Raw genomic sequence first — 24,234 nt, 5'->3', positions numbered from 1 at the left:
AAAAGTATATACTTGAAACCTAAATATCTTTCAAGAGATTGCAATATTTAACTGCAAGTGGAAAGCTGTTACAGTCAGGTCTTCCTGTACATTCTCTAACACGAGTATCAATGCTCTTCTCTCAACCTCAGCTACTCAGTTTCACTCTCCATGAAAAGTCAAAGTGACTCCTGTTAAACCTCCCCTAGCCATGCTTTCTCCCCTGAATTTACGGTGTGTGTCTTTAGCAGGGATAAAAGGTCAATATAACTTTTAAAAAAAATCCTTCTGTCATTGCACTTTTAAGACAGGAAGGAAGGGTGGAATGGGCAAAGACCTGGCTCTCAGGGAACAGGAAGGGAGGGAAGTCTAGCCAGCACGTTGGTTACTCAATCCTTTCATTTATTGGAAGTAAGTCCAGGAGTGAGATGAATTCTAGCTCTGTGCTGCTCCTGAAAGGGAGTGCACAGATGTACAAATATGTCCTTGTTATACAAATGATCGTGTTCTTCCATCATAAATGAACCACCTACTGTATAACTTAAGGATAAGAAATCTGCACAAGTGTGGAGCTGTTTAAAACTTGTGTTCACAGAGCATTAAACATACTTTATGTAAATGCTTAATATTTATTTTGGACTAATAAGTAAAAGTAAATTGAATGAAATCCTGCCCAGATAGTTTGCTGCACTTTATATACTTTCATAAAAATCTTGTTATATTGTCAAAATAGAAACGTAAGAAATGCTTCCACTAACAGCAGATAAATGATGTTATTTTTTATATTTCGTGTATGAATTTCTATGTGGCTTAACAGCAAATACATTCAAAACTGCAGTCAATTTCCAACAGTATCATTGATTTCTTGACTTTTTTTCATAGACCATATTTGTCAGTATGTATGTTAAATGTGCATTTGATTGTCAGTTTTGTAAGGCAGAAATGCAGTACTTCATTTTTGCATAGTGTTGATTTATTTTTTTTTTTTTGCAAAACTATTATTATTACGGTGTCTGCATATTCTGTCTTCAAATTGTTGTGTAGACTCAAAATAATGGACATTTGGAGAGAGGTTTCATATTTTTCTATTCTGAAAGCAGAATTTGATAGATGTTTTCTTAGCTTTATTTAGGATACCTATAGTTATGCAACAAGGTTTTCCCTTCAAGCATTTTTTTTTACCACCTCATATTTGTCTATAGCAAAACCCCTTTGCTAGAAACAATACAGATTTGAGGAAAATAAAAGCTGCAATGAAATTCATGTTCCTTGAAATCAACTGCAAAACAATAATGGACCACAGAAAGAATCAGTTTTCATATCCAATACATGAAATTAAGAAATTAACACAATTCCTATTCCAAATAACTAGGCTTGGGAGATGAGGGTGGAGAGATGAAGTGCACTAAACTGCTATCAAAGCAGCTACATGCTGGAATTCCTATTAGAACCTTGGAGACAAAGCATTTTTTCTTGCAAATGATAGATTTCTAAATAAACAAACTCTTTAATGGAAATATCTGTAAAATGCAACACTAGAAGCAAGTAGTGCGGTTGAGTTTGTGTAGATCTTATTTCATTTACATCTCTGTTCTAAGGATTTTTGGGGGCAGTACTGTAAAGCCAAATACCTCTGGGAATTGTTAGTGGTAACTTATGAGTTGGATTCACTGGTTTTCATTTATGACCCCATTTATGTGAGTAACAATGAGGATGTTTTATAGCATAATTTGGCAGATGGGTAATTTCATCCACCTTGCTTATACATTAATTGCTATGATTTTACTCCAGTGTAACTATTTACATGGAAGCCCATTAATTTCCAGTGTGCAACAAGTTCAGTTCCGAATGTGCTACCTTTAATTCTGCCTTCAGATTTACTTCTTTACACACTTTACACACTTTACTTCAACCCAAATCTCTGAACAGGAGCCGAAGGTTGTTCTATGACCCCATCAACAACATTTCTTGTATTTCCTTCATCACCTGTCCTTCTGCAGGTGAACAAGAACAATGCATAAAATGCAGTAAAAAGGAAAACACAAAGAGGGCTAACTGCAGTCTAGCTGTAGTGATGGTGGTATGATTATTCACTTACTACATTTAATAAATATAATTTTGGATGGGAGTAATTATCACATTTAGGATGTTAGGGAAAAGGAACACCATCAGTAGTATGTTGCTTGGTGTCTTATTTTATTTATTTTTGGCGTTTCTGCATTTTTTGTCATTACATTTTTACTTTACTTTTTTTTTAGCTTGATCTATTTTGATTTCCATCTCCTAAAAGCATATAAGACATTATTTTTTTCTGCTTTCCAACTTGTATTCTCTAACTTACTGCAACTCTAAGAAGTGAGTAGTTGTCATTAAAATGAGCACAAACTTTTGTGCAGTTTGTACTGAAACTCTCACAAAAGGCACTTCATGTAGACAGCTTCATATGAGAACTAAGTCTTGCTGTTAAATTTTCACTTCCATGGAAGTGCATGAGTAGGGCCAAAACATTATATTCATGTCGTATTTTTATATGGAAAAATGTCTGCGTGTCGGTCCAAGAATACACAGTGCCTTTTTTCTGCTTCCAGTATTGCCAATTCACAGAACATTTATGTACTATGGTAAGAACAGAAACTACTTTAGTATGGGCTGAGAGAAGACTCATAAAAATGTCTCCTTGGGTGAGGATAAGCCTGTTGGATAATTATGTTTTTTTTCCCAGCTTTTGATCTTTTCATGTACTGCGACTTTATGGTTTCCTGTAATAGGAAGTTTAAGTCATAGTTCAGTAGTACTATGTTTATTAACATTTCTGTAATTGATGACACAGAGCATGCTAATGCTGGAGCACTAAGATTCTTTTCCAATAGGCAAGTAGAGGAGTCTAATGAAGAACTTTTAAAACAGGCTGTTAAATATACAGTAAAGATATTTAAAACCATATATAAGGACTATTTATTTTCCAATATATATTTTCTTTACACAGATGCACACTTAAAAGAGAAAATACAATCCAGTGCAAGGAATCCAGTTTGTGAGGCAAATGGCGAGATGTTCTGCAAGTCAGGATAAGTAAGATTACATCATACATTGCTCAAGATCCTATTATGAGTTAGAGGTTGGTGATGCAACTGGCAGCCAGACAGAACCCACAGGACAATACCGTCTGCTTACCAGGAGACACTGATACTACATCCACATAGAAAGAAACGGTGTTGTCTAGCTAGAATCACCCCATCAGCTATGCCTGTGCACAGTCAGGTCCCTAGGCCCTGGAGCTATAACCACCAGCACAGATAACATTCCTAAAATGGTGTTTGAAAAACAGCAGAAAAAAAGTCTAGTTCTCTAAGAGCCAGAGATAAAGCTGTTTGGGGAGAATAAACAATGCTCTAAGAACATTTCAAGTGGTTCAGGGGTTTCGGCATTAAACTTCACTCTAATTACTCTGGGTAGCTAAAGCTCCATTTGCTCATCCTAAGTTTTTGCAAGTTTTTTTTTTTTTTTTTTTTTCCTGTCTGTTTTTTCCCACCTCTGAAGCTAACCTGAAAAAGACAATTTTAAAATCAGGTCATGCCTTACTTTCGCTGCTTTTCAATTTAGAGTTAGAAGATGCAGTTCAGATATTTTAAGTGACTAGTGACCTGTTCACTTCAGTTTCACCTATCAGTTTAATTTGATTTTAATAAAGACAATTTGTTTAAAGTCTTTAGACTTTAAACTCTGCTCTGGGAAAATTAGGGTCCTTTGTCAGCGTGTCATTTTTGATGACTTCAAATTGAAAATCAAAATTATTAGACACCACTTGAAAGTTATTAGGCTTGTTCTTGGGGATTCTCCCTCTTTTCCTCCTCCATTTCTGCATTAGAAATTGCAGGAATGTCATGCATGGCCTTTCCTGTTTTTTGCTAGATGACTATACTTGGTTCCTGGAGAAAATACCAAAACTTTCCATACTTTACCTGGAAGGCAGAAGCAAGGGATTATCAACCTGGTCTTACTTCATTGCATAGAATTTTTAAATATTTGAGTTAATTTAAAAAAATAAAACCTGAGTGTTTAGTTTTACGGATAGACCAGAACTTCATTTTTACTACCAGCAAAAATCTGTCTGTTTGTGACAATTTTATAATGCTGACATTGTCGTATGCAAAACAGCTTTATAATACCGAGATGTATTGACCTAATAAACTGAGTGAAATATGACAACTAAAGAAAAACACTTTGCTCTATCTTAATGTCTCCAGCTGAGCTCTATCAAATCTATGACTTGCAAATTTTTGAATGGATATGAGAGCACAGTTAACCCAAACTAAAATGTTTTTGATGAGTTTGGCCCATGTTCCTGGAAATAGAGTTATTGGACTGAAACATTTCAGGTTCCATCTTCCACTCAATGGGCATACATCAGTCCCAGGAGCACTCAGACAACTGAAAATGATTGTGTTGTTCAAGAAGAAAACAACGTGAAACCTGAAAATTGAAGCATTGCCAACCTCTCAGGCTGAGGCAGAGAGATAGCCTGAAAATGTCAATCTGGATGGTTTGTTTGGAAAATTTCGAGGAATTGAAACGAAGGTTTTTTAACAGAAAGTCTAAGGCAATCTCAGGTCTGTAATTTTTCTACCAACTCTCTACACATAGATTAGACTGTACATGCACAGAAAAATACACAGATGTTTTATATAATAAAATTTGCCTTTACTTTTTGTCTGTATTTGTTGGTTCTCCCCCTACTCCCTGCTCCAGCATTCAAGGGAAAATGTTACAACTGGAAATACACCATTGCTTCACTCTAGGGAAGCATTCACTATCCTAACTAATTGATCTTGAATTAATTGTTCAATTTTCTATCTATTTACCAGCAACTAGGAGAAGCGTAACTCTTCTAATTCTTCCTTGTAAAGGGCTGCAATTTGCCTAACCATGAATATTTAATCAAATCAAGGCCACCCATTATGTGTTTGTTTAACACGCTGCAGGAACAGTATCACCAGGTTTGCATATGGGTGGCTTAATTTGTTTTTCTTTCCCATTCATATGTGACACTCTTCCCACAGGAAGGGAAAAAAAAATAAAAATATGAAATTAAGGTCATAATACCACAAAAAAAAAATTCATTAGGCAGCTAGGGGTACTCACAAAGTAGCTTCCTTTAGGCTACAGTGGCTGGCTTCCCCAGGGGCTGCGGTCAGCAAAAGGAGGCAGGGAGCTCCTGTCTGCAACACAGCCGTCCTGCTCTTTGCCTCCCGTTCTGAATAACTCTCTGAGCAGGCTGCCACCCCCTCACCCCCAAAAGGAGCCACAGAACAACCTAGAGAATATCACTTTGTCAATCTAGAATTATGAAGTGAGCTTTTGTGGATGCCAGTGGGGTCTGACAAAGCATCTCTGCTTCTGGCACGATCTATCTAATGTACCAGAAGACACAATAAATGTGGTTAAATCCATTTCAGGTTCTGTAATCCTACCCAGACCTAGCCCCTCTCCCAAAGTTAAGTTAATCAGTATGGTACCTGCAGCTTACAGCGTTAGCCACAGCTGCTTTCAGAGATATGCTGTTGATGTTTCATCTTCAGTTTCCTTCTGCCCAAATTTCTGGCACCACTGACAGTACAGTGGTTCAGGCAGCAATGACCACAGCACAAAGGTCAGTGGTGGGAGCTGAGGCAGGAATGGTGGAGCAGCAAATAACTTTCTTTTTTATACACGCTTTGTGTTTATCCCTCCTCTTTGCTGGGAGTGAGTTTTGGCAACCTTTATGCAACTTCAACTCTTCAACAACTACCTTTATCTCAGAATAGGTTACTTATGTAGGAATTTTTCTGGCTTTTTTTTTTAAAGGCTGGGATCCATGAGCCTGTTTCAAACACCAGATATCTCAGAAAGATAGAAAGTTTGCCTCAAAACCTCCATCAGAGGAAACAGCCAGGAAATAACGCATGACTAATATGCTGCGGAAACCAAGAAGTTCTATGGCAAAAATACTGAGTTTGGAAAAAATGGAAAATTCTCCTAACTTAAAACAAGAATGTTTAAGCAAAGCACTCGTTCTGCTAAAGCACACTGACAGATTTTGCTTTTGTAGTGTGCTCTGACAGTATTATAAGGACACTAGGCTGCTTTCCAAGCATTGTCATAGCCCGAGGATTGCAAACAATATCATTTCAAGTGTCTTACTTGATCAAACTGGGGGTCTTCTCCTCGTTGCAGAGATTTGGTCAGTGGCTTTTCCTAAAATAAAATATATTAAACACGTATTACTTAAGATCAATACTATAATACATTCTACCAGTGCTACTATTGTTTTTCTGTTAGATTTTTACTCATATAATTTCCCTTGTGATCTGTTTCATGCCAGAGGTACTGTTTCATGTGCAAAAAAAGACCTGGCCACACATTATGAACTGATACCAACAAAGCGACTTTAGTGACTTTCAAAGAAAGGAACTAATTAGCCATTTATTACACCTGAGTGACTTGGTGACCACAGACTGACAACTATAAATTATGTCAAAATCATAAAAGCACCCAGCATTTTCTCTAGCATGTAACCAAGGAGCTGTACAGATGAACCTTCTTGTTTCTGCTTGGTAATGCAAAGATGGTCACACTTACGCTGCACAACTGCATGTACTGAAAGAAAGGTGATTTGAGAACAATCAGATACCAGAGGATTCATTTTAAATGACGATAACTGTGGAAAGAGTGGCTATATTACATAAAAAAATAAACAAATGCCCCATAAGCATTGATTTAATTCGTCTCACAATTAATCTGTTAATCAGTGACAGAAACAGAAATGGAAGCAAATTTTCAGGATGCGTTCTCAGAGTAACTGAGGAGGCCAAAGAGAACTGCACAGCTCAGAAGCAGCCCCCACGTGTGAGCACCCATTTACCTTTATGGCTTTTTTGCCAAGCAGGCTCAGTTACTGAGGCATGTATAAATATATAGCTCGGTACTCTGGATACGTGCAACAGTATACAAAACATGAATCTCCTGAACCACAATGAAAATAAGCAATACGTGAAGGCAGATGTCAGTCTGAAAAATACATCCACCCTCGCCCCCAGTTCTGCACCAATTGTACTGCTTCTGGTGTCTGAGATGTGCCAGCTCCGTATTCTCATTCTTCTGTAAATCAAGCATCTTTCTTCTTCTACAATGACAAGATCTAGGCTCACCCACCAGCTCAGCATGAGATTTTCCGTTCAGCTTTCAGCAAACTATCACACTAATCAGCATCTGTTAAGGTATTCCTTTGCAGAAGAGGACCTAGGAGTCCTGGTAGGCACCAAGTTGAACAAGAACCAGCACTGTGACCTTGCTGCTAAGAAGATTACGATACTCTTGGCTGTTTTAGACCAGCAGGTAAAGAGAGGTGATCTTTCTGCTCTACTCAGCATTGTTGAGGCCACACCTGGAGTGCTGAGTCCAGCTCTGGGCCCTCCCGTACAAGGGAGGCCTGGGCACACTGGAGGGAGTCCAAATGAGGACAGCCAAGGTGGTGAAGGGACTGGAGCATCCCTGCTGTGAGCAGAGGCTGGGGGAGCTGGGGCTGCTCAGCCTGGAGAATTGGAGGCTCAGGGGGATCTCATCTGTGTCCCTAAATCCCTGACGGGAGGGTGCAGAGAGGCCAGAGCCAGGCTCTGCTCAGTGGTGCCCAGTGCCAGGCCAGGAGGCCATGGGCACAGCCGGGCACCCAGGAGGCTCCCTCTGAGCACCAGGCAGCACTGCTGTGCTGGGCGGGTGACGGAGCCCTGGCACAGGCTGCCCAGAGAGGCTGTGGGGTCTCCTCCTTGGGGAGCTCCAAAAGCCGCCTGGACGTGGGCCTGGGCAGCCTGCTCTGGGTGTCCCTGCTTGGGCAGGAGAGGTCCCTCCTAACCAACCATTTTATGAAATACTATCACTGCCAGGGGATGTGAGATGCAAAACAAGGAAAACTGTAAAGTTTCTCAGATAATGGAATGGAAAGACTTGAGGCAGTCCAAAAGATTTCTATTATTTAACGTTGCTCTTTGGAGAAAATGTTGTCTAGTGTAGTGTGCTGACTGATTTTGAAATTAATTATGCTGATACACTTAATGCCAGCTGGCAAGGAGGCTGGCTGCAGGGTGACTGCAGTATCCCCTGACTACTTACCAAATAGAAAAATCAACAACATTTTTTCTACTGAGTCACTGATTTATCCAGGACAGTCATCAATATCTTTCATTGTTGTCTCTAATGTATAAAGTAATTTCTTCAGGCTACATTAATGGCACAACACCTGGTAATTAGAACTCTATGATGGATTATTGGTAACGAACAGACAGGCAGATCTCATAGCCCAGTTACAGACACATGAAACCAGTCCACTGTCCTCCCCCTCAATCAAGTAACTCAGTGCTGGTCTACTGAGGTCTGTCTCATGGGTGGATAATACTTCTTTTGTCCACTACTCACTGAAACGGAAAGTAGATCATCTGTCAAAATGATTGTTCAGATTATTTAAAAGGAAAAATGTTCTTAAGCTTTCATGGGTCCTGTACCAACCAATGTCTGGAGAATTGTTGCAGTTTAGAGAAGACTGTAACTTTTTTTTTTCTCAATTTCTAGTTTTCTGATTCTGTTACAGAAGTCCTATGTTACTGCAGAGAAGTTTCCTAATGCCTGTTGCAATAGCTTCTAGACTTTGGCATCCAGAAGCTCTGTGTTACGCTGCCTGATGCTGCAATGCTTGGCTTGCAAAGCAGAATCGAAAATCCTGCAGAAACACTTTCAGTGTTTCAGGCAGAAATGAAGTGTGGGATTCCTCATTACATGCTTGTTTGTAAGGTGGCCACAGTTCAAAAATACAAAACCTGCCCTGGGAACCTAGGTCTGGAGCTGCAATCCTGAAAATGTCCTAGTCATCTGCTGCCTGAAGCACAGACAAATCACGGATACTTCAGTTCCCCAGGGTGGTGCCTCTCAGTTTGTGAAGAACCGTCCTTTTAAGAAAGGCAACGTAACTCATTTCTTGCTCTCCTACAGGCCATTACACCAAGGCTTCCTGAACTGTGGCACATTCACCCGAAGGAACAGCTCCCAGGCTGTGCAACCAGAAGGCAGCCCTGGGACAGAGATGGGCCAAGGACACCCAGTAGGAAGCCAAGAACGGTTCTGCTGCTCTAACTTCCCAACATCTCCGGTGTGAGGCTTTTTCTGCCCTTCATCCCATCCTGCTGTTCTTGTCTCTTCCCCTTTCTTCATGCTCTTGCCAGGCAGCTGCTGCTGCAGCTGTCTCTGCCTCTTCCTCATCCCTGCTCGGGGACCCAGCTGGCCCCACGCTGACCGCACAAAGCCGCGAACACCACTGTCCTAGCATTGAATACCAGCAGGCAGGAAGGAGGTTTCTTGCTATCTGGAACAGCCTTCCTGCTCAGCCTTACCTCAACTACGTGCAGGTGCTTCAAGTGTCCTTTGAAAACAGCATTTTTTTTTTCTATGCAGTATGCCTCTTCTTCTCATCTGCTGTAAACAACTTGTAATACCCTTATAAATCCTACCACTTCATTTTACGCAGTGTTTTCATCATCACTTCTGTTCCAGTTACTATGTAAAATATTTTTATAATTCACGGTAGACATTTTCATTATATACCAAAGCTTCAAGGCCAGCAAAGACATGGTTAAGAAGCTTAATAAAGTGAAATTGCCTATGAGTAAATGTTTCCACAGCACTCTATTTATCCTGGAGATACACTTACTTAAAAGTTTTTAAAAAATCCTGAAAATGTTTTCCAGCCTCAAGGCACTATTTTATTTTTATTTATTTTCTTGCCCACCCAATTCACAAATGGCAAAGAGGCCCTTTTATATGGTGAGTTGACTCTGAGTCTCAGTAGCTGTAATACATCCTACAGAAATGTCTTCCAGATCTTGGGATGAATAGGTAGGCTGAATTTGGAGCCAAAGCCTACAACCACAAAATATGAATAAAGAAAGTTTTGATTAATCTGAAAGAAACTATAGCTTTCTAGGCTATAAAAAACATCAGAAAAATCAGAAGAATGGAGTTTCAATAACAACATTCCCACTTTTAATCACTAAATTAAACATCCTTATTTCTTGTTTGATGTGCTGCCTTCAATTGTACACTCTGTATTTGTTCACACTGGCAACTCCCGTGATAAGAACAAGCATCAGAGATAAGAAGCAAAGATCAGCAAAGACATTTTTTTCCTTTAATATTTGAAAACATATTTTTTCAATAAATAGCATCTGAACTTTCTGCATCAACAACGCTTGCAGAACAAAACACTCACCTAAAAACGAGGTTCTTTCTCTGCCTCATTGCTACAACGTTATTAGAATCTAATAAAACAGAATATGTTGAATATGCAATGGCAAATTATATTTTATTATATATATATTTTTTTTATTATATATATTTACTGTGACTATTCACATGGTCACAGTTAAACATTTCTCTACAGGTATCAGCTACTTGTAATGGTTCATACATTAATGCTTCTTCAGGGATGCTACACAAATATAATTGGGTACATTTACACAGGAATAGCTTTTTCTGGGCCACCTGTCACAGAACTGAATGTTCAGGGAAACATGAAAACAAAATGATGTTGTAGTGTCTATTAACCTTTACTGTGTCTCTGTGTTATAATGACATATAATGCCACTTCAAGTTATTTCTAACCTCAGCAACTATTAGGCACATTATTCCTACTGAAGTATACCTGTGTATTGCATTACTAACTGACAAAACTCATCCATACTCCACTCTGCTGGGATGGAAGAGTTAACAAAAGGAAACCGCAGAAGATTGGACCTTTAGTTGTAAAATGGAGTAGACATAGACCACATCCCACAACTAGACCTAGTATATATATAACATACATGTAAGCACTATCTTAAGTACCAAAAAAAAAAAAACAAACCCAAGCATAATTCTTTTCTGCTTATGATGAATGATCACAAAAGCCCTGACAGAAACTGCGCATCCTTGTCATATATTCTTTTCGGCAAGAAAGGCCGGTGGCCAGCATCTCAGAGACAAAGGTCTGCTCCAAACGGAGCCGGATCAAACACGCCAAATTTGTCATTTTGCCATTGGTTGTTTTGTACATAGAAAGATCAGCAAACATATCGCTGTCAATCTCGTGCTCAGGTGGCGTGTAAACTATTCTCTGGATCACGCAGGGGGAAAATGCCATGGTGTCAGCTTGCCTCTGCAGGCTGGGCACGCAAACCATCATCCCACAGAGGAGCACCTACCCTCTGGACAGAGCTGTGACACAGGGCTGAGCTGACCTCCCAGCCAGCTGCCTCTAAAGGGGAGTTTTGTTTGTCTGGTCCCTGCCCGTGTTTCTGGTGGCGTGCTCCTGCCTCCTCCCTCGTCTGCTCACTGCTGAGCCTCCTCTGAGCAATGTCATGCAGATGAATGTGAGGCTTTTCCTCCTGTTTTGCCCTCTCAAAAATGCATAGAGCGGTCTATGATCCCTTAAATTATGCTGTTGAACTGAAAATAGTTCTAAATTTCACTTGAAAGAATTTCATCTCTAATTTTACCTTTTTACTATTTGGAAAACCCTCTGGCCCTAGGAGCCTAGTTAATTTATACCTAAGCAATTAAGAGAGGCAAGCTTTTCGACTCAAAATCTGTTTACTCTGATAGTCTCCCAAATGTCACCCACCTGGAGCTCCCACCAAACAGGCAATTAGTGTCCTGTGTTTTCACAAGGGTTCTCTGCACGTCAGCAGGTCATCGTACATAAAAATACAAATTGCCAGTTCAGTGGATGACACCAGAATCTCTGATTTCCCTTGTTGCTCTGCTCAGCATTAATTACCTACCAGATACTTCTTGTACGAGGCTGTGTCAGTGATCGTGGTACACAGACAGTGAAATAAATGTTATGGGGTACTTCCTTTATCAACCTTTGAAATCCTAGGCATACACCAAAAGCAAATTCTAAACACAAACTTAATCAAAAAAGAATGGTAATACAGTCAAGAAAACATCGTAACTCTGCATAAAACTGTATTATGAACGCTGAAAATGTAAAAGAAAACACTGATGAATTTTATGTAACTTTTGAAGATTAAGTACAAAAGCAATGCTAAGTATACTCGGTATTTCATATGGAGAAAAACTTTATTTCAAGCAGCTATTGCCACTAATATATGTAAAAGTATTACATATCTCCCCAAAATTTTGTTTTAGCAATGTCAGATGAAAAACAATTATTTTTAGAAATTACACAAAAATAATGAAAGGTGCATGAAGACAGGCTCAGAATTAGTCATGAAGCCAGCCTGAGTAATTTCTTCATGCAACTGCGCTTTGTAACAGCTCTTCTGTTTTGTTCACATGGAAAAGGCTGTGCCCACTACCTCCTCACTGCTGAAGACAAAAACGTGTAAGGAAACTTCAGTTCAATTACTAGCACTATAACTTTCCCCAAATAATATGGAACTTTAAAAAAAAAAAAAAAAGGTTTTTTTTTTTCCCTTTCACTTATCTTGCTCAAACAACTCAAGAGCACTGACATTCTTACCTGATCAGTAAAAAATATCCCAGACATGCCCTCAACTCAGTGTTGATAATAAAGGGTCACTAACTTTAAATAGAGGTTAAGTGCTGTTACAGGTACATTCAGGTAACTGAAAAAAAAACACACTCAAAACCAAAAACCACCAACAAAACCAAACTAACCTACTGCTGCCAGCATTGGTATTTTCTCTAATATTTTTCTGTTGCTAAGTAAGATGCTTTCTTGTACGTAGGAAGGAAAAGTATCCTCTTAAAAGGTATTTTGAGCCCCAATACACTGATGACTACCAATGGACTAGTTCTGAAAGAAATACTTTAAATGCATACCTTTTTTTTATTAGGAAAATTTAAAAGAGTGCAAATGATGACTTCATTGAAATTTGAGCTAACCTCTAGCACAGTCAAGAAACAAAGTTTTATTGCCTGCTTATTTTAAGAGTTTTGTGTGAAGAGGAATGTTTTTTTAAAATTGTAGCTTAGTGAACCCATGATCACATCAAAATCCTCTATCTGAACACCTGCAAGTTATAAAACCTGGGCTAATATCATAATACTTTCCCTTGTTTTTCTTTGATTTTAGTTACTCCACCTACCACAGTGATCTACACTCCTAAAACAGTTATCAGCTTAACTGATGTTTGATTGACGATTTGAATATACAAAAAACAACCAACCAAGCAAAAAAACATTTTAAGTCAGTCCTTGCTAAACTAACTAAATGATAGTCATGAAATGAGAAAGGCCTGGTACAGGAAGCAGCAGTAATGAACTGTTGGGGAGCTGGAAAACCCGAAGCTATTACATCTCAAAGCCTGACTACAGCAAGACACAAATCCCTGTATGATGCATTTTCTTCAAGGTAAGCAAGATATACAGTAATTATTTCTCAAAAGCTATCAAAATAAATACGGATTTCCACCATTCCGTCAACATGAAGCCATGAAGAAGGCCTTCTGCAGACATACTCAAAAAAAAACCCACAGTGATATTTTATAAGGCTTCAATCAAGAGTGGCTCATGAAATGAAGAATGAGACTCTGAGATCTTTTGCCTCTGAGCCCTTGGGACTGGATGCTCTGAAAATTGAACGTAATGTTCTGGAAAATGGACGTGATGCTCTGAAAAATCATTCGATACAGGAATTTGTAAGTAACTTATCTTTCACACACTAAGAACAGCATAATACAGAGATCTGGACTTTCAGATCCACTATAAGACCTTTGCAACAAAATTTTATTCAGTGTTCTGTTTCAGCTCTTTACCAATGTGGCTAGGCACTTTTCCTCAGCCAATATATGTATTTTTAAAAAATCAGGTGGATGAATATAATAATCACTTTTATAAAATGGAGGTTGGTTAGACAGCAGACATCTGTGACACAGAAACACTGAAAGATCCAGTGGAAAGGTAAATAGATCTAGAAGACGAAGTCACTGCAGTCAAAAGCATGTAACTTGAGCAGTACCGTTCCCTCCTTTCTATCTTTGACATTACTTCTCAGAGCTGGCTAAGAAGGTGAGAGGATGCTCTTCCCTGAGCTTGCACCCAGTCATTTGATACATCTTTATTCCCTACACAGAGAAATTAACCCATATGTGAAGAGTTTTACCCCATCTGATTTATGACGAGCAAAGTTATTTCTGCTATGCAAGAAGAACACTGTAGACAAATATGAGAAGCTTTGTGTGTATGTTTTTTTTTTCCCCTATGCTGAATGGTGGATGTGCATCTTCCCTGTTGAGCTCATCACATTCTAATTAGCACAAATGTGCCGTCCTCACTTCAGGCACATCTACTGCCAACAAGGAGAGCAAAGATACAGGGAATTGGGTGATCTCTATGTTCCAAGCAGTGGGCAAGCCTCCTTCTTATATTTGTAAGCCTTGGAAATGAAAACTGGATCGGAACTAGACCTCTCCTAGAATGTAAAACAGTAATATGCAGAATGCTGGGCTGGATGCAGACATCCAGAGTATCCTACTAACAGCTAATCCAGATAGAGCAGGTCCAGAGAAGGGCCACAAAAATTATAAGAGGGCTGGAGCACCGCTGCTATGAAGGAAGTTTGAGAGAGTTGGCACTGTTCAGTCTAGAGATGAGACGGCTCTGGGCCATCTTGCTGCAGCCTTTCAATATACAACGGGGACTTACAAGAAGGAGAAGGACTTTTTACCTGTAGTGACGGGACAAGGGGCAGCAGACCAGCTACAAGGCTGTTCTGAGATGACTGTAACACACCTGCCACTTTCTGGACAGTGGCAATAACCAATATCCTTAAATGATACAAAAACGTGCTTAGGGGCACGTGGCAGGTTCTCTGCTATAATTGCAAGCGTCAGCCAACATGTGGTACAGTGTGACAGCCCCAGTGACCTTGGATTGAATCTCTGTCTTCCAACATTAAATCCTCTTAGCGATTTGAACCATCACATGCACCACTGACTATCCTCCAACTATATCCGTGCACAAGCGAGGCCCAGGGACAGTGAGCATCCTGGAAAGGTCTGCAGTTGGAAAGAGATCTGAAGCCTCTAACATTATTTTGCCCTTGTGCCCAGCTGTGGAAACTCAGAGAAAACTCCTGTTGATATTGCCTGGCTCTAAAATGTACGGGTGTTTTCACGGACCTGTATATCACTGCAAATGCACATTCCAATGGCTATACAAAAATGTGTCCTTTTCCTTCCTGTTTGCTAAAATGATATGAACTTTCCTCCCAGTCTCATATGGCAGCTGGAATCTGACCCCTCTCTCCATTCTCCTGAACTCACTTGATTACTTACTAACCCCTACATTTGTCTCTTCCTCTAATTCTTTCCCCAGCTGTCCTTCACGTGCTTTGTCTCAATTCCTGTGTTTTAATTTTACAGCATGTCCTTCCAAACTACAGAGAAGATATCTCATCTGTGGTCACTGCTTCAATCATACAAACCTTTCCAGGTCTTTCAGGGAGGTAACTGTCCTGAGGTTCAAGACCCTAGGACTACTGCTCTACACTGTTCGGTGCTGGGCTTCTGCTACAGGTCTCAGCCTGCAATATGCATCAAGATAAATAGAGGGGCATATTTTTTCCTGAGGTGGTGAGTGAAAGAGTAAGAAAAAGCCCTTTACGATACTGGATTTTCTTTGCTATAGATGATCCCTATCTTCAGTATAATAGCTTCATTCCTCTATACTTTTCCGCTTTTACATCTTTTGGGTAAATGGGAAGAACCTGCTGGTTTCATAGATAATACCTCCTGGGTTCAGGTGCCTCTCTCTTCTGGAGGAAAGGGCAAGCTGATTTGGCTCAGCTTGCACTTCATTATCACCGGCAGAGCTTCAGTGTGTAAAGGAGAGTTTGGGAAGACCATACTGTACTTCAAAATCCACTGAAGTTCCAAGAAAATTCAATCAGTGAAGAAGGGGAGAGGGGTGACGAGACCATGGTTATGCTGAGTTGATTTCTTGAAACATAAGTTAGCTGCTGGAAAGGCTGAGTGAAGAGAAACAAACCCAAGGGGACCACCCACGCAAAACAACAAACTTAGTACTTTGATATGTCTGGAAATTGAATAAAATACTGAGACCAAGTGTTAGTCTAAAAAAAATGACCTGTGATACAGTCAGCCAATGACCTGCAGCTAAGAAACCCTGCTGAGATGACAGCTGCTGGGAGCAATAGTAGATAGGGCATCCTCCTGAGGATGGTGACTGACAGACATAGATCTGCTCCGTTCAACAAGCGTCTTAATGAATCCACCGTAACAGATCTTAGTTCTCCTTGCAATAATGATGCTGTATGCAGGCTATATGTTGGCTAGTTAAAGTAAGATGATGTGTGGGTGCTTTGACTTTATTATGAACTGGAGAGAGGTCAGCACAATACAATAAAATAAGGCAGAATTTCTAAAGAATTGTCTTAAGTTCTTCACAGACAATTATTGAAAGAATAGATAATTACTCTTAATGTCCTGGATCTAAAAGAACGAATCCACTAATATTTATTAAGACAAATTCTAAATGGAAAGTTCAGTAGAAAAAAGACAGTTATGATAGATACAGAATTATGACATTATATTACGAACTATGAACTTGTCAGGGTTTGGATGGACTTCCCACATACGTTTTACAGAATCTTGAGTACTACAAACCGTAGTGGAATAAAATAATTCCATTAATTATGAATGACAGAATCCTTGAGTGATACAAAACAACACTGATATGAAAAGGGCTGGATGACAATAGGCATCTGTCATGTTTGTAGTACCATTTACAAGGTCCTAAGGGGGATACTTATTATAAGTGCAAAGAGAACAGCATTTTCAACATATACCTGCAAAAGGTTATTCATATGAAGTTGCCCATACATCTGTGTTGGCCAAACTATTCATGAGGGTTTCAAATGTAAAAAATGCGTAATGCTAATGTGTCTCATCATTAATGAGCACAAAGGAGTCATGCCTCGTGATGCAGCTGGAATTTTAGTCCATGTAAAACAGAAAATTCTACATTAGAGCTACGTGCCAAATTTGCTTGATGTTATTACAGCCTACTTAAGTCTTACTAGTTATCACCATCCAGTCCTCAAAAACCTTAAAAGCTTTTACTTCATTTTCTACAAAATCAGTCCTTAGCATATTTCTTCTGCAATGCCTAGAGACAGTTAAGCCTAGATTAAAGCTAATCAGACAGCCATGACACTATACATGTTGGCTGGTCAACCTTTGCATAAAGCCAACAAACTTTTTATATCTTTGCAAAATTACTTGCATTTTTCTTACCCTTTTGAAGTCTTTCTAACCACCTGCTTGGCTGTTATCACCAGCCCTGTTTTGATATAGGTCTATATTTTAATGTTTTTGAGCTTCTAGTGAAATGGAAGTAATAAATACACTTGCATCAACCACAGTGCTGCCTTCATTTTTTTTTTTCCAAAGGCCAGATAAACCTAGCTAATAAAAGGAGAAGGTTTTTGGCAGAATACATGCATATGTTGATAGTCCTAACCCTGTAATAAATAAATTCTGTTCTTCAGTTCAGTAATCAGATAGAGAGTTCCTGAATTTAGACAAGCTCAGTAAAAGAAGATGCTTGCAGGAGAAAAGCATAATGAAAGTTTACCAACAGCTAAATTAACCATTAACCACTGTCAATGCCTGTAGCTCACTATGTTTTATCAATGCCTACAGCTGTGTGTAAGTAATGCTGAAAGCCGTATTTAAAGATTAGCCTGATCAGTATGCACAGGATGAATTATTACCCTAAGTGATAATCAACACTCCTAAAAAGGAAACTATTTTCTCTGTTGGTTTCTTTTTTTCTTACAGCATTATGATACATAAACACATTTTATCATTGGAACCAGCAAAAATATTTCCTTGGCTTCTTTATTTTTGCTTCATTATAAGGTCACCACCACTCGCAAAAAATCTATTGCACTAAAATATCAAATTGTGTTTGTAAATGAAGCAATGCAAAAAAGATTTATAATATAAACTGATAAAAATGTATATGCAAATGCAGTCAGCTGTGAAAAATGGCCTACAGAAATAAGGATTAATATTTGTTATAAAAAATTATTTACAGAAAAATATTGGGATTATTAAAGGTTATCAAGAAGACTTTCATTTCATTGCTTTGAATTTAATTGTATAAACTGGAAAATCCCTTTTAATTAATTCTGCTGTCAAATACCTTTAACTTGGACTAATATAACTTGACAATCTGGGTATAGTAGTTTAACCATTAAAAATTAGTGACATACTTGTGAACTTACAGTAATTACTGAAATGTTTTTTTTTTATTTCAGACACCCTAAAAAGGTGAAAAATTTCTCCTGAAATTTCAAATTAAATATTTTCCCAATAAAGTAAAAATTCACATCTGATAACAAAAGGTTTCATTTCTAACTTGTTAGTTAACATTAGATTTATGCCTAGAAAACATATTAACTGGGGAGTGCATTTTTTATGATAATCGCTGCCAGGTCCAGTTACCAAAATGTCAAATCACACTCTGCTGACAGCCAAGGCAGCAGGAGGAATAGGTGACATTGCCCTGTACCTTCCCTGCTGCTGGAATCTTGCTGTCCCAGCCGAGATTTCATGAGGCTGCAGGAAGGACTGGGTGGAGTGCCCTTCACTGCTGCCCTAGAAAACAGCAAGCATCTTTTATGCCTTGCTAGCATCTGCTACTCTTGGCAGCAAACGAATTTGATTTTCCACCATAGTTGTCAGAAAACTGTAATTTACAGTTGGGTTCTGTGTACATCACAAAAGAAAGAGATGGATATATCAAACAGGTCGAAGAAACTGAGAGAGAAAAATTCACAGAGACAACAATAATCAGAAAGGATAATTAGGCAAAACCTGTGCATGGAAAGAAAAATTTAGGCAAAAAAATGTATCAGTAAGTTTTTAATTTAATCCTGTAGAAACTTCAGAACTTGAATCTGAGATAGACTTCATGATAAAAGGGAGGAAAAAGCAATTATATATACCGATCATTTTAGCTTCTCTAAAAGATATCTTAAGTATTCATCACTCATTATAAAATTAAACTGTCATATCTTGTAATGACTTAGAGAATTCAGACTAGAAATATCTCATTGCTAGAGTACTTTTCAAGTTTGATTTTCTTTGAAGTACATTGGAGTTTAATTAGAACAGAATCTTCAAAGAATTCACAATTGACTACCTATTGGGAAAAAAGGTGAAGGGTGTCTCTGCATCACCGATTTATAATCTTTGTTTTGCAGATCTCTTGAACCTCCTCGTCAAAATTTTTGTTGAAGGAGTAGAAATGTGGGAACAAAGCAGCAAGATATCCAACAGCTACCCCACAAAAAGGGTGAAATGAACTTCTTAGCCACTTTTCTAGAATAATTTTTGCCATTTTCCCTGTCATTTCATATATTACAACCTAATTAGTTCAAGATCATTTTGACTGAATGTCTATGAAAACCTACTTGTACATTTGTCACAGTCACTCTCAAATAGCAGCATGTCATGGCTTATAAGTCCTATTAATATTAATAAGATGTGAATACGACATTGAATTATTGTTAGTGTCTCACAGTTAGACCCCTGTTAGAAATATGCACCAAAATTGTTGACAACAAGAAGGTGAAATTCTAGTCCTCTGTCACATTTTTACATTCTACAATGAATTTGCTAAATAAAGCTTCACTGAACAATCCCTGGAATAAAGACCAACATTCAGATATTCATAGTTTCACAAAGAGACAAAAACAAAACAAAACAAAACAAAAAAACAACCTGTATCAAAACACAGCAAGTCTAAATCATCTTAACACAATGTGAAATGGGAATCAATCAGGGTCATCGTTTAATATCTGTGCCTGAAATATTACATGCAAATGCAGAGATAAGTGTTTATGAGTAACAGAGGCGCCCCAAGGAAATGACGCTCTCAGTCATGTTGTCTGGTCATGTTGTTGTTTTCTGGATCTTGTATGTAATTTCACAATGCATTCTGTCTTAAAATTTTAAACATCTTCATTGTGTGTCACACAAAGACTGAATGATACTAAATAGCTGCTGGCACTTTTTTTTTTCCCCTGAAGGGCCTGGGCCATGACTGTCCATTTCTTTATTCTACTTTTTATGATTTTCTCATGAAAGAAGAAAAAATGGATCTTTGTCAAAATATTCCTTTCTATTAGCATTTTTGTGTTATTTCCAAATTATACATAATATTTCTCTCATCTTGCATCCACCTAATGTTTCAGAAGAAAGTCTGGAAAGCCTTAACAAGTAACAAATGCTTCTGGATCTGAATCAAAACATAAAGCTAGACAGGTGTCATCAGAATCAAGACAATCTTAATTTTATCCAGACATGAAATAGGTCTTATTATAGGTCAATACTGTGCTTTATAGAAAAAATATTTTAAGATGTTAAAAAAAGTCCTTACAACTCATGAATAATGTTGGTTCTTTCACTGCCTGTGTAAGACATTGTAATGTAGCTCTTTTTTCAAATGCTGAGTGTTTTTTCATATATGGAAAATAGGTGCTATAACACTTTGTTAGATTATGAAACCCAAGACTGTCAGAACTAAAACAGGAAGCAGCAGTGCTATTCACTTCCATGTTTTAGTCGAAAATCAGTAATGTTCTTACAAATTTTTAATCGTATTTCAGCTTTTTCTAATCTATTTTGACTCAAGTGACCTCTCTCCCAGCTGTGAAACCTACGTTGCCTGAAACCCCTTCTGCCTCTCAATCACATTAGCACATGCCCTTATTGCAAGCAAAAATGTCACCCCTTTTGCATAACTCTGTCCTTCTGATCACCACAGTAGTGTATCTTACTGTTTGGGAAACACTGTCGAACTTTAACACAGATTACAAGCAAAACATTCCATGTTGTGTGACATACAGGCCTGATTTTAAAAATAAATTCAAAGTAAATTATGTATATACTTAGAATTTCCATTTACTTACAAGAGGTTCTGCCATGATGATGCGAATCTTGCGTTCAGCCTGAGTAGTGAAGTTAACAAACAAGCTCTTCAGGACATATTCGCCTGGCTTACTGTCTGGGTCAATGCTGATAGGCAACATGGCTGGAGGTCCTTTTTCTCTCTGTGTACCAGAAACAGGTGGGACAGGTGGCTTGATATATCCGTTACCAACTGGAGAAGCTGAAAGGTAGAAGAGATGCATTTACTTGGGTAATTCAACATTTCTTAACTTTTCTGGTTAACCCAATGGCTGACTACACTGGCAAAGCAAAGCTGGAAACTATTTATTAATATAAGAAACATGTAATACATGAATAAAATTTCCATCTTAGAGGTAAAATTTACGTAATATAGACTGGCAGAAGAAATCAAAGACAAAGTCTTATGTAAAACTATGCACTGCACAGTCAATCCTCTTCTTTTCACACGGTAAGATCTGCTGACACCTAATTCTTGGAACAGCATCTGCATTTCCTATCCTTTATCATCTAGGCCAGATCTGTAACTCAACTGTCAAATGACAAACTTAGTATTGAGGCTTTAGATCTTTCCTAAACACTTGAACATTGCTGAAAAAAACAACAACAAAAAAAAACAACACAACAACACAATCCAACGACTACATTATCATTTGATAGCATTCAAGATATGGCAGAATTAGACCCTAAATTAACACACTGAAAAATAAAATAGGTGCATTGGGTAAAAGAGAAGATATTTTCCTTTAGAAAATCAAAGTTTAAAAGTCTGATATGACTATAATGCAAGATAGAAGTGCTTTGTTCACATAGCTGTTATTCTGCAAATGTAACACACCAATACTTTACTTCAAAATAACTCTCCCAATTGCCAGGTTATGCCATCACTCCCCAGTACAGCACACTTCTTCCACTCAGCTAGCTCTGTTACCTAAAACGTTTCAGTTGATTTTTGAAGGCAAAGACATAATTACTGAGTTTTGCTGGCATTGATTTTTGCATAAGACAAACTATACAGAAAGCCTGTTCATTTAGATTATACAAAATTGCTTCTAAAAATACATTGTTCTGAACAATAACCTACTTCAAAGAAACGAAAACTGAGACACCAGAGAAGAAGGTAAGCCCTAACATCACCTAGACTCTGGTGAAATCCAGCTATGGGGACAGTGGGATGCAAATGATCAGATGCAAATTTATAGGGACTATCAAATCTGCTAGGTGATGGAAATTTCTCCCCTAACAGCTTTAGAAAGGAGGCAGACGGTACATTCACGATCATTAAGACATGTATCAAACGCATGGCTTTGATCGGCTCACACCTATCCACTCAGTTGGTTCGATCACCAAGTGCTCAGTTGGGAAAAATGTTTTATTTCCTAACTTTTTTGGCCTCCCCCAGGCCGTTATCCCCAGCTCCCCACAGCCAGCCCTGGGCTACCCGTGGTTCTGCCCCCAGGCCCGGGCAGGCCCAACTGAAGCCACCAGGCCTCAGCGCTCACCTGCCGCCATCTCAGACGTCCTCTGCAAAGGCTCTGAGGGAATCCAATAAAATGCAAACCTGACTTCTGTTCCTCAGGGAGTTGTGCTTTAAATTAGCCACTAACTTCAAAATTTACCTGGAAGGGACTCCCAGGAGGGACAGAAGGAAGGAGGAAGGGTGTGGGTCATTCATGCCTCATGTCCTAATGAAATTCATGAAGTTAAAGAAGCCCTAATCACACAGCCTGAGAGCTGCAATCCTTGCCTTCAATCATTCCGTGTATGAACAGAAACCTGGAGACACTGGGATTTAAACCCACATAGTCATTCTCACTAGGAAGCCTCTTAACAATGGCTTGTGACACAAGTCTGGCTTTCTAATACATCTTTTCAGTTTCATTATCTCAAGCATTTGCATATGCTTGATATTTGCATTGCAAAAATCTATCCCAGCGACTAAACAATCACTGACCTCTATACTGATGCTTTAACTGAATTTAGTTCTTTCTCCTAGATTGAGAGCCCTACAAAGTTCGTTTAAAGAAAATGAACTGCCTGTGAGGCATGAAACTGGAAATCAAGGACTCAAAACTTACAAAATAGTTGCAGTAAGTCATCCATGATTGGCCACTTCATGTTTGTACATTATAATGTGAGCCTTACAAATTTTTTGCCATCTCTGCTGCTGAACCACTTCCTCATTAAATAAAAGGCATAATTTTTATGTGCAAAATCACCACATAAAATTTGCATGGGTTTATGCAGAAGACATAAGGCAGGGTTGGGGTGGAAGGAGGGGATTATACTTAATTCTAAATGCTGCCTTCATTGACAAATTAAGTTTTTACTACATCGTTTCAAAATAATAACATTCCCCTACACAGAGGATGATCAGAATGGACCACTGAAACATTTCGTCTGAACTCCTAACACACTGTGGGGTGCTGGTCAGCACACAAGTACCGAGATAAATTAAACATTTCACCCAGAGAAAAGAAGCTTATTCCCAAGAAGAATGAATAGTGATTCCCACGCAAAAAGCAGGAGACTAAAGCAGCCCTGATGCCTGAGGGCCCTGCCACAGCAGGGAATCTGTCAGTCAATTTTAGAAAGTTGTATACATATTTAAAGCTCCTATCCTAGGAAAATCTGGAAAAAAAAAAAAAAAAAAAAAAAAAGATTAACTATGCTTGATCAGCTGTAAAATGTCTGCACCGTTTTGGGTGCAATTCTGTCTGAGAGCTACTTCTCTCAAACAACCCATTTTCTTGTTACCAGGATATATTCCTTATTTTCTGCTGTATCTAATAAACTGCACCTCAAAAATACTCTCTGCTTTTCCTACAAGACATTTTCATTTAGTTGAGGCTATGACCATAATATTTTCTCAATGCTATGCATCTGAAAGCTTTTAAAAACAAGAAGGAAATATGGAAATAACAAAGCAATATCAGAAGCCCCTACCACCACAACCACGTACTATTGCCACAGAATGGACTACTGAACTAAAATCACTGCTATTTTTTTTTCCATTTATTGATTGTTTCCCTGATCCTAGAAATAGTTGTAAAAAAGCACAATAGTTTGAATACACACGCACAGAGTCACTAAAGTGATCATGGGGATGAGTACAAAATTCAACTATTTCCCCAGAGTCTCTGCTATGATTTATGTTGCAGGTATTTGTCTTAAAGCTCTAAGGAAAACAACAGAAAGATCATAACACAGAAGCTGAGAGTCTGCACTGCACTGGATAAACTTCAGCCAAACAGCTACTGAGTTTTCA

At 38.5% G+C, this 24,234-nt stretch overlaps 1 protein-coding gene across 6 annotated transcripts in view; it reads right to left on the bottom strand.

Moving 5' to 3' along the window:
* Positions 1-24,234, bottom strand: part of FRY (FRY microtubule binding protein) — a 239,526-nt gene that overhangs the window by 117,364 nt on the left and 97,928 nt on the right. For all 6 annotated transcript variants that reach the window (XM_084527716.1, XM_084527717.1, XM_084527715.1 and 3 more), the window contains 2 exons: positions 20,969-21,168; positions 6,160-6,213 (listed from right to left, as the gene is read on the bottom strand). In XM_084527716.1, the coding sequence (XP_084383842.1) occupies positions 6,160-6,213; positions 20,969-21,088 (174 nt within the window). In that variant the 5' untranslated portion in view covers positions 21,089-21,168. The remainder of the gene's footprint in view (positions 1-6,159; positions 6,214-20,968; positions 21,169-24,234) is intronic.

This window comes from Aythya ferina, assembly GCF_964211825.1.
Source record: "Aythya ferina genome assembly, chromosome: 1".
Lineage (NCBI taxonomy): Eukaryota > Metazoa > Chordata > Aves > Anseriformes > Anatidae > Aythya > Aythya ferina.
This window is presented reverse-complemented; position numbering and strand designations above follow the sequence as displayed.